The following is an 11,716-nucleotide window of genomic DNA, read 5'->3' on the forward strand; positions in this document are numbered from 1 at the left end:
ATACATATTTTATATATATATACATATATATATATAATATATCACTATCACTGTCCTGTTGCTCATTGATTTGCTTGAGCGGGCACCAGTAACATCTCCATTGTGAAACTTGTTACTGTTTTTGGCATATTGAATACACCACGGGGAGTTTGCCAGGCTCTGCTGTGTGGGTGGTATACTCTCGGTAGCTTGCTGGGCTCTGAGAGATATTTATATATCTTTTCCTGTATTAGGGATATGAATACACCACGGGGAGCTTGCCAGGCTCTCCCGTGCGGGGAATAGACTCTTGGTAGCTTGTCAGGTTCTCCAAGAGGGAGAACTAGGCTATTAGAGTTCATGCGGCTGCATTGCGGCCACATGCTTCCAGCTACACACACACCCCTCACTAGAGCAAGTTTTATGAGATGTATGGGAGCCTGGTTTTACAGTCTCTGGATGTTGGCCATTGGTGGGATTACACAGCACTGGGGCAGTTTCTGGGTGATATATATATCCCATATATATAAATATATACTAATCCCATACATATATGGGATTAATTGCTCCCAAGTGAAATACAACAATCTTCACACACTTTCCTCTAAGGCAACTTTTTTGGATCATTTTATTCTTAGTGGATTAAAATGATCAAGCAATACAAAATAATTTAGATCGGTCTGCTTTGGGGGCAGGATTTGGGGGTCGGGGCTTGAAATATGATGATGGGAAGGTGTAATGGAATATTAAATGCAACAAAGTGTTGTGAGCAATTTTATAAAAATAAAATTGAAAATAGAAAATAGAAGCATATCTTCAGGTGAGATTTTACTTGGTGAAGGAAAGATGCAGTGGGGGAAGGAAGTTATTGTGTAGGGAAATACTTCAGTATATATTTGATGTAGATTTCTGAAATGAGGAAATAATGAGTATGAATTTAAGAGTGGAAGTTCCAACTGATCATAGAGAAACTTAAGTTAATAACTTCCCGAGTCCATGAAAATGGCTCAAGATGTGAACAGGCAGGAGCCCCTGGCTCAGTCACCTGCTGTGTGGGGTCCCCGGGTCCCCAGGCAGGCAACAGTGGCTCCCTGCATGGGTCTGAGGTTAAACTCTGAACACTGCCGACTACACACACACCCCTCACTAGAGCAACTTTATGAGATCGGCAAAATTAAAAATACTGTGATATAAATATGTGATATAAAGTATTGGCACAGTAAGTCAGATGGAAAACATTCTTAATAGTTGCATGGGAGGATGTTATCACCACGACTGTCATTTGTCATAATCACACTACAAAACAAGTTTTTAATTAGGAAAAAATTGACCTAGAAACTCATGAATAAATACTTGAGAGTAGCCAGAAAATATTTTGGGGAAAAAAAAACACCCAGGAATATAAACAGAAAAAGCTTTGTCCTAGATATCAAGGCTTTGTCTACCATTCGAGTTGTTAAATCATTCTGATGACAGCAAGGTAGAATAGGTAACGGAAGAGAAACAAGAATCCATAATGGATTCAGAAATAAGGGTGACAGATACCTCTAGCTGCTCACCTAGGTTTATTCACCTCCGGTAGGAAGTGGATGTGATGTTTTACATAGGGCATCTACAGTTACCCTCGAGAAAGGAAGGAAATGATTGAATCCAATCCTTCAGTCCCCACTGCTTTCTCTGAGAGTGCCGTTGTTTCTTCTCTAAATCATATATGGAAAATGTAGAGTTTCTAATTTGTTTCTAGTCTGAATGGGAACCCTAGTTTATATGAAAGCTGCCATATAGTATCATTCAGGCTTTTAATCATTGCAGGAACTATGAAGTAGGAATTCCAAACGAGACACATGAGGTCATCTTACTGGTTGGTGCACAGGAGCTAGCTTCTAAAATACGGATGGCAATTCCCTATTTTGAACATTAAGTGTAACATACAATGAATAGTTCACAAATCAGAAGAATCTGTTGTTGAACAACATGAACACATCTGTGAAGTGTGCCTCCAGCTCAGAAATATTTCTTCTCAGAACAGCTTTGCCGGGCCCCGAGCCCTCCCCGACTTCAGCACTTCTGGGGTCAGAGGGGGTAGATTACACTCGCTTTAGCTGTTCCTGAACATGTGGCAAGTGGAATCAGAGTTTTTATTTTATGTCTGACTTCTTTCGGCGTGTTTGAACCATTTGTGAAATTGTTACATGCTGTTTTAGTTCGGTGATTCTCTCGCTGTAGTATTCCACTGTGTGTATGTGCCGCTGTTTACTTACCTACGCGGCTGGCAGAGGACATTCAGCCCATTTTCCTGTTCAGCTGATACAAGGAAGGACCATCCTTTTCGTACAAACATACATGCTGCTATTGGAACTGTACTTAAGGTGTTCGCTGTTGTGTCTTAAGACTTGCTTAAGAGATCTTGAATCTTCTTAATGACCAGTCCAGCGCCTGCAGTGCTTCTAGCCATTCTTCCCTTCCCCTGGCAGCTTGTAGCATGTCTCATGGTCCATATTCATGTTAGCAAAGACACTTGAAGCTTCTCACTCCCGCAAACCCTGTGCTCTTTTCTTTCATCTTAAGTTTTATTGAAAAGTCAGCGCTTGGTAACAGTTTTCTTTTATAAACCCCATGAGTCTTTCTAAGATTTTTATTCTCTGCTCACTAAATGTGTTTTCCTTTCTATACTGGAAAACATATCTGCAGTGAATGGCGTTAAGCAGGGTCAGCAGCGCATTGGGGGCCTCATGTAAGTAGGTGTCTTCATTGAACCCGGCCTCCTCTATTTTTTCTGCGTGGGTGAAAAGAATGGCGGTGTAATTCTTCCAGGCGTGTCCCAGAAGTTCCTGAAAGAGAGAAGTAGTTGAGTGACCATTTTCATGGACTGTAGTCGTGAATAGTGAGCACAGGAGTTGCCATGGTCCAACATAGGCAGCCAGTAAATGTGTTTGTTTCATCGTTCCTAAACCTGGTGGTTTCTCTAAGGAGGAAAGATGGGGTCAAACAATGGACATAAATGGGGGCAGGTGGCAGGGAGGAGCCTTCTAACAAAAAGACTTCAGTTCTCTCCAATTTGTTGTTACTACTAGGTAACTCCAGATTATCAATACTACACACTATATAATCACATAATATTCATAATCATTTTTTTAATAACCCGATTCTGATTTAACACTAAATTCTGTTAAGTCAGAACTGTGGCCAAAAGAATGGTCATCTATTTTAGAAGGAATGTCGTTATCAGCATTGCTAAAAGCATCTTCTAAGGACTTATAATTACATAATCTGGTTACAATCTATTGATTAATCAGATGACATGTAATGGAAAAGCTAAGATCAAAATACATTTGGTGATTTGGAACAACTACAAAATATTAACTATGATTCGCGTCCTTTTCACATGCCTAGAATCAAACCCAATTTATCGGATGACTTCCTCCAGTGTTGTTGAAAAACATTGAAGACTGGTGTGCCTTTGTTTAGCAATATTTGGAAGTTGGTTATGTAATAAATTCTTGTTTGATTAGTGAAAATAAGCTGATATAAAGCAGAAGTAACAGCATGTGGCAAATTGTTCATGCAATATGAAAGGCATCTAGAAATAGCCATTTAACTTTCTAAATATTTCCAAAGTTATATGAACTCATGATAGTGTGGAGGTAAATTAATACTTCCATTCCAAACACTCCTGTTACAAAAAAAAAATTCCAAAGCTGCTTACAATTTATAATAACAAGATCTATCTACCTAAGATATCTAGGAATAAAAATAATATCCAGGATCTCTAGTAATTAAAAGAGAACAACCAACATGTAACACCAGATATTGTGCTAATTAGTACCTTATACATGTGTGTGTACATATATGTGTGTGTGTGTATATATATATATATATATATATATATATATATATATTGCTTTTGGGCCACACCCAGTGATGCTCAGGGGTTACTCCTGGCTCTGCACTCAGGAATTACTCCTGGCGGTGCTTGGGGGACCATATGGGATGCCAGGGATACCTGGGTTGGCTGCGTGAAGGCAAATGCCAACCTGCTGTACTATTGCTCTGACCCCTACATACATATTTTTTGAAGTTCAACCTGTGCTTTGTAGAAGATACTACTATCTCTATTATGATGTGTGGTGAGATTAGTACAAACTTAGACCTTGGAAAATTTGCAAGTCGGTTTAGGAAACTATCTTTAATGTATGTTAGAAGCTAGGGTTAATATTTATAATATTTAAAAACTGGAAGGGAAAGGAAGGCAGGAAGGTTCAGGGCATGTAAGTCTCATGTGAATATTGTGAGCCAAAATATTCACAATTAGTTGCCTCAGTACCGCAGTCGCCAGCTCTCTGGGCCAGTCTGACTTTTGCCAGTGGGACTTGTTCACCCATTCCTGACTGAACTCTGAAGGCAAGGTCTTTCCTTAGCAATCAAGACTGTTCGCATGTTAGAGGTTGTGGATTAATTTGGAATTTAGACCTTTATCCTCAAATAGGAAGTTTGGGGTTTTATGCATTTTGAGTTAGTTTTGACATTTCGTTTCATTTGGGAACACAAAATTTATACTTTCCTATTAAACTTTACTTTTGTCTTATAGTTCAGTATCAGATTAGCTGATAGACTGCGCTTTCTATTTCTATGAATACATATTATTCTATTATGTATTCAAAATATTTTTTCAAGGAATATATCCACTGTCTAACCATACAGTGTATATTTCTAATTATTCAAAGATGCTCCACCTCGATAAAGTATGAAATGATAAGATTAGGGCATACGTATTTTAATAAATTCCAAACTTTACAAAGGAATATTTCAAGATTCTTTGTCATATTCTGTGTGTCTTTGAAATAAAGTTGAGCATAATTTGAACTAAAACTTTAAAGAACATAGCTCTTTTGTAAATTAAAGTATTTGTCTAATGTCAAAATTGGAAACCTCTTCAACTTTGTATATATTCACTGTATTATAATAACACACCTGTGGTAGAAAAAGCGTCATAGGGTTGCAAAATAAGTAAACAGTGCTCTTCTGATTAAACGTTTCCCCTGCTTCTAGGTTCATGTGTTCAAGTAACTTCCAGCCCCTGAGAATGTGACTTTATTTGGAAACAGGGCCCTTGCAGATGTCATCAGTTAAGATGAGATCATTGGGAAAGTCCCTGACCCGGTCCCCTTGGTGTCCTCGTAATGTGAAATGTGGAACAGGCCTAAATACAGGGGGAAAGTGTAAAGGGGGATGAAAATACAAAGGGCACCATTTGCTATCCCAGGAGAAAACCCTTGTGTGTGGAACACGCCCTGCTAACACCTATTTCAGACACCCAGATTATAAACTTTAAAAAGTTTCTAAGCTACGTACCTTGTTCTGACAGCCCTCGCAAATTATTGCTGTGGAAGATGAAGGGAGTGCCTCATCTCTGTCAGACCGAGGTTCTGGAAATAGAATGCTTCCTATATCATTTACAACAGTTTTGGAATGAAGTCTGAATTCTGTGGGTGATTTATTCCTTCGGTAACATTTATCAAGGGTCTCCTTTGATCTCGGGATGCAGAATGGAACAAAACACACCTTTCTTTTAGTTGAGCTTCTCTTGTAGTAAATAAATTTAGAGTTAAGGAGGAAGGAAAGTTTAGAGCTAAGGAAGAGGGAAAGTTGGGAGAAAACTAGTAATCAAAATGTGATAGAAAATTTCTTGTTGCTCTTCAGGGGGGACATTTACTTAGCCTGGCCTCTTTTAACATTAATATTTGTGTGCAGGTGAGAAGGGATAAGTGAGCAATCAGAAAAAGTTTCTGCAACATGGTGAATCCTTGAGCTTTGAAATTAACAAGGATATCATTGTATTTAACATATCAACTAAAGAGTATTTGTGTGTTATTAAAGATTGTAGAATATTAGGATTTTATTTCTCTGCAGGTGCAACTATGAATTCTTTCCCACTCTTTGGAAATTTCTGAATTTAGAACAGAACCTAATACTTCACTTGGCACCCTACTCATGTGTTTATATTGATCATGTCATGATATTGAAAAGTTTAATACAAGTCAATGTTTAGCTGCTACTCTTTGCTTCCTGAGAACTAACCCCAGACTCACCTCTTCAGTTGGTTGATGCTGGTTCATTTTTTCATTATTTTTCAATCACCTTAATAAAAATTCTTGCAAAATAAATTGCTTGGCTGGAGTGGTCTTTTCTTGAGTTAGAACAGAAATTTTCTCTTACTAGGCTAGTACTTACTGTATTAAATGGTAAAACTTTCACAGTATGTCTTTAGTTATTGGTTTGCTGTATTGTAACATTAGCACACTTCCTCTTTGTCTCCACTGGACATTCTCTATACTTAACCATAATATTATTTAGGGGAAAATTACCTAGAGCACCTAAGGATAATAGATTTATAAACTCGACACTATTTAAAATCCATGAGTTCAGCCACTGGGAAGTTTTTGTATGTTGATAATTATTTATGAAAGGATGCTTATGTCCTAAACTGTGAGAGAAATTGCACTTTTGAATTACTGCCAAAAAGAGAATACTTGATTCAGCTTATAATCTTTAGATTGGTTTTTGGCTAGAAAACAGTAGAATATTTGAAAGTGGTGTCGCTTGGTGTATGGTCATCATGTTCGTGGCCAAACGTGTTCTCTGTGGACCCAGAGAAAGAATAATCAGTTGATTGATACCTTGCATAAAAATGCAAGAGTGAGATAAGTTAATGTAAGTTATCTGGTGTTAATAATTTAAATATTGAACTAAGCTACACGGAAATTTTACAATCAATCATGAGTTGTTTGGTTTCAGAGTGCTAATGGGTATGAGTCCATCCAGTCCTTTTGGGACAACTGGTTAGGATATAAGCTTTGTTTTCCAGGAATTATGTTCATTTTCCCAGGACCTCACCAGCCCTGCCCCATTTGTTTGTGGTTGATGAAATCATAGCATCTGGACTTTTTAGGGGGAAACTTTTTAAAAAGCCAACTATTACATCAACTGAGGGAAAAAAAATTATCGTGGAACAGGAGGACAATAAGAACCATTCTTTATATTTTATGCTATTCTCTTTACTCTCATCCCACTTAGAGCACATTTTCCTTCCCGGAGAGCCAAAGCTGAACGATAAGACCTCCTTAGATCAGACTCAGAGAGTATTAGCAAGGATTAAGCATCATCTTTCCAAGTTGCCTTGTTCTACAGAAGAGAATATTGAGGTCTCACAATGCTAATGGCTTGGCCAAAGCCACATAGCTGATAGTTGGCAGGCCTGAGCCGACTGCCAGCCCCAATATCCTGCCTACGAAGTGGGGGCTTCTCAGTTTAATCTTCCCAAGCTCGTGAGTCTGCTTCCCAGATAGTTTTCAGAATTAATAAGGAAGTTTTTATAGCTGTGAATCAGGGTTCTGTAAGTTTAACTTCACTGACAGTTTCTCCTCAAACCGATTAAGATAATCCCATGGAAGACTACATGCATGATATCCTAATTTTAGGATAAGAGAACAATAAAATTAAAATGACTATAATGTGTATTTTGCACATGTCATCTCAATTTCTAAGTTACTGTTTATGATAATATGACCGTATTCCCTAAAGTAATTTAGTGGATACCATTATCTTTCCTGGCTTACCAATGTAGAGATGGAGTTTAGAGAAATTACTTGCAAGATTACAAAGCAAGTAGGCAACTAACGGGTCTAACATTCTCCTTTTAACCTCTGCATGCATCGCTCATGTCTGAGAGTTTCCTGAACAGGTACTCTTCACGATCTGGGTGGTGGTGATAATAGTAATAACTTTTTTTTTTTTTGCAAACCCACTGTAAGTCAGGCATGGTGCCAAGCATATTGCAATTATTAAATCAAATCCCCAGAGCTCTTTTAGATAGGTAAAATTACCCCCATTTTATATATGAGGAACTGAAGCCAAGAGGGTCTTAGTGACATCCAGGGTCATACCCAAAATTGTAACAATGCCTATTTTTCAATTTAATTCTGGGTGACAGCTAAGCCCAGACCTTTGTTTGCGTGTGCTCTGGCCCTGCGTGGCCCCCCGAGCCTTACGTGTACGTACCCATGGGGGCCTGGGACTAGCAGCAAGCAAGAGCACGGTTCTGAGAGGGGAGAGCAGGTACACTTCAGGGCCTCAGCTTGGTCCTGGGTGCGACCCAGCAGGAGCCATGCTGCCCGCTGACACTTCTCTTGGGGTGATGATATATCCTGGTCCATTATTTATGGATTTCTCAAAACATTCTAATGATCCTCAGTATCCAATGACTCATTCCCTCGGTTTCCCAGCCTCAGGGCTCTGACTTACTGACATCTCCATCATCTTGCTGTAAATTCACGAAGACCCACTATAAACAAAAGGGGTCATTTGGGGGGGATGTCTCCTGTTGTCATAATTGGTGTCCTCTCACCCCTCTTTATACGAGAGCACTGGAGCACAAATTTAGTAAGACTTCAAGATCTATAATCGACATTTTACACTTGGTTGCTTTCTTTTGCCTACGACCCTTCACTAATTTCTCTATTGTGCTTCTCAATCTCTTAAATAAACTAGCCTTATGTGCTTGCAAAAAAAGAAAGACAGACTTCAAGAGAGCAGGGAAGTGTAGGGGAGAAGAGGCGCCTTCTCTGACTGGCCCTTCCAGACCCCTCCAGGGCGGGCAGCGATGCCCCAGCAGATGCTCCTGTCGGCTTCTCAGCATGCGCAAGGAAGAAGAAGAAACCAGAAGACCTCCAGAGCTTCTTATTCCCTCCCAACAGCTGCTGGTCCTTTTGAATATTCAGACTCTGCAGCTGCTCCCAATCCTGAGTATGCCCAGCTGTCTGCCACCAGTCCCAGGCACCTTCAGGAAGAAGGTCGAGCACCCCGGCCCCTTGCGCTGAGCACTCCTGGGCCAGAAAACACGGTGGCAACCCAGAATAGGTTGGTGGTGCCTTGGAGGGCCCCGAGCTATGCCGAGATGACTGGGTCTTGGCTGCTGAGTCAGCGGGAGAGAGAAATGGTGTATTCTGGGAAAACCATTCTGGAATGAGCTCTGACCCCAGCCCGTCTTCCTGCTGTCCCCTACTAAATTGGACGCTGGCTTTCCGAAGACATCCACACAAGGCTGTGCGCACTCCAGAGACCGGAGAAGCCGACTTTCTCGCATATTCCAGAAAAATGAAGAAGGAATGATAGTATTATTTTATATCCGAAAACAGCGGCGGTGGGGGGGAATCTTATCAAAAGGTGTATATCTTTTAAAGTATATGTTCTGACCTATTGTATAGCCAAGAGGAACAGTTTGGAGACATGGTGAGAGGTTGGCTTTTGAGAAACATTTACTGAATTTACTGAATTACATCCATCTATAGCGTAAGCTAGATGTTTATTTAATAGTGGCTTTAAATGAATTTTTAAAACAGTTTGAAGCTCTCACTGATGGAAGCGATGCAGGTTGTCCCACTTGATTTCTCCCAGACTACTTTGAAACGCTGGCTTTAATAGTTTGGGGGGAGCTTTATGGGCTCTTAGATTCCACATTGTTTCTTAATTGCAATCATGTTCTCTTCTTCTTTGCTTTTGTACAGCATGTCCTTGATTTTTCAGGAGTTGGATGATGAGGATTATTTTTTATACTCTTGTCACCCTAATTTTTTCCGCTAGTTTCTTGTGATTACACATATGGCTTTTTTGTTGTTCATTTTTAGAACCATGCACAGTTACTGAAAAACAAAATGTGTGCCTGCCACTTAAAACACTCTTCTGCCTTTTCTAGTTAAAGGGGAAAAGTCTCAAAAGCCAAGTGCACTCACTCTCCAAGTGCAGTCTGCTCGAGTGCTCAGAGTTCACGCCGAAAGGACAGTAGGACTTCTGCAGATAACGTGTTCTTTGTTCTCCGTGTAGTTTACCTGTGACACTCAGGTGGAAAAGCCTTCTCGGAGCTGTGCGTCTGAGTGATGCGAGTGAAGCCAGAGCGACGTCTGGTTGCCCCAAGACGAGGGCGTCCTGAGATTGGTCCCACGGAGCCGCTCAGGGAATATTTCCTAGAACTGCCACTGAGGCCCCCACCGCCTTGCCCCCGGGTGGATGTCCCGAATGCCAGCGCTTCTCCTTCCGTGTCCGAGCTGGGGCCTTCCTCAGGGCCTCTCCCCTCTTCCCAGCTCCCTTCCTCACCTGAACAGGACTCCCAACCACTGACTTATTAGCAAATGAACAGCAGGATCTGACCCCAGGTGCTGGGGTCACTGGCTCCCCCAAGGTCTTCCCTGAGAATTTCCTGGGGTTTGAGCGTCAGTAAAGTCTCCCTCCCCGCTCCTGCACGTCAGTACTCGACCTTCGGTCCCTGAGCTCCGTCTCTTCTCAGGCCTGATGATTCGTCCGGTGACCTTTGAACTCTGCGTGAGCCCTCGCCACTGTGCCCAGGGATGGAATTAGTGCAGGGCACCTTGCTTGTGGGTAAGCCGGAAGCGAGCGTTCCCTCAGCGCTGAATGAATGACTTTCTGTTCAGACTTTACTTTTGTGATTCCCGAGATGGACTCTGACGAGAAAGAGGAACATTATGAAAATCCAGATGTTCGGGCTCCACTCTTCAGACTCCCTTTCAGGAGGACTCGGACGGTTCTGCCTTCGCGGCCAGCGGCCCAGTCATGATGTCCTTAGTCTGGGGCACGCACACTGCAAGTCTGTTGGGGCTCGCAGTTCTCTGGTGTGTTTGGACTTAGCTGTAAGGTGAGGATCCTGTTTGATTTCTGTGGAAATTTCAGGAAGGACCGTGAGTGGGAAAACCAAGGGTTGATCTCCCCCGGTCCTCTAAGAGGCGCACTTTCTGCCTAACCTGTGTTTCAAAGTGAGTTTTAAGAAGGAGTGTGAGGGCACGTCCCCCCGCCGGAGGAAAGGCACTAAGGTAGTTGTCCCTCGGTCTGTTACCTGGATCATCTGGACGAGGGACGACGCTTCCTGCTCCAGCAGAGGCACGTCTGCCCTCTGGACCAGCAGCGCGAGGTGCAGACCCTCTTGGCGGAAGTGACGGGCTAAGGCTTCCTTCACCTTCTCTTTCACGTGCTGCTGGCTCAGCCTGCTGTGTGGATAACCCGGCGTGTCCAGCACCCGCACCTGCAGGGTCACCTCCTGACCGCCTCGACGCATGAAGCCACGCAGCAGACAGCTGCGGCCGAGGCGACAGTCTCTGGTCACCGAAGCTGGAGCAAAGTGACTGTGGAAGTCAGCACTTCCCAGAAGAACGTTCCCCGCAGAACTCTTCCCACTCTGGGTCATGCCGAAGAGGACCAAGTTGATGGCCATCGTATTGGAGTCTGTCATAGCTGTGGGTAAGTAGAGGCACAGAAGAAGCAGTTAGGCCTCCGCAACCTCCCAGAGCGAGGCCTTTGATTCGCTGTCCCCTCAGGCCCTGACAGAAGCCCACTGGCGCACAGACAGCCCCAGACAGTCCTGTGGGACCTGGAGGTTGAAGAAATATTTGTGATTTTTCAGGGGGAAGAGGAGAAGTCACACACAGGAGGAGGGGAAGAAGCAGCAGTCGCAGTCAGTGACAAACAAAGCACCCCTGTCGGAAACGCAGTCCTGTCTAGAGGGGACATAGCTCTGCGGTTGTGCTGACCGCGGTTAGGGGCCAGTGCGGGGGTTGCTGAATTCAGGAGCAAAGCTGACGGCAGAGTTTGAAGATTATTCCTCTTTGAAGAGCCCGAAATTTGGCTCAAGTGGAGATCACATCCCTGGAGTGGTGAGGGCCTGGATTCAGTC

General features: G+C 42.5%; 1 protein-coding gene across 1 annotated transcript; it reads right to left on the bottom strand.

Annotated features, from left to right (window-relative positions):
* Positions 1 to 654: 654 nt before the first annotated feature.
* On the bottom strand, positions 655 to 11,275 carry GIMD1 (GIMAP family P-loop NTPase domain containing 1). The gene is made up of 2 exons (XM_004612700.2): positions 10,883 to 11,275; positions 655 to 2,810 (listed from the first exon to the last, which is right to left on the bottom strand). The coding sequence occupies exons 1-2, from the start codon at positions 11,273 to 11,275 to the stop codon at positions 2,550 to 2,552; spliced, it is 654 nt and encodes a 217-aa protein (XP_004612757.2). The 3' UTR covers positions 655 to 2,549.
* Between the last annotated feature and the right edge of the window lie 441 nt (positions 11,276 to 11,716).

The sequence above is a fragment of the Sorex araneus genome, chromosome 6 (genome assembly GCF_027595985.1).
Source record: "Sorex araneus isolate mSorAra2 chromosome 6, mSorAra2.pri, whole genome shotgun sequence".
Classification (NCBI taxonomy): domain Eukaryota; kingdom Metazoa; phylum Chordata; class Mammalia; order Eulipotyphla; family Soricidae; genus Sorex; species Sorex araneus.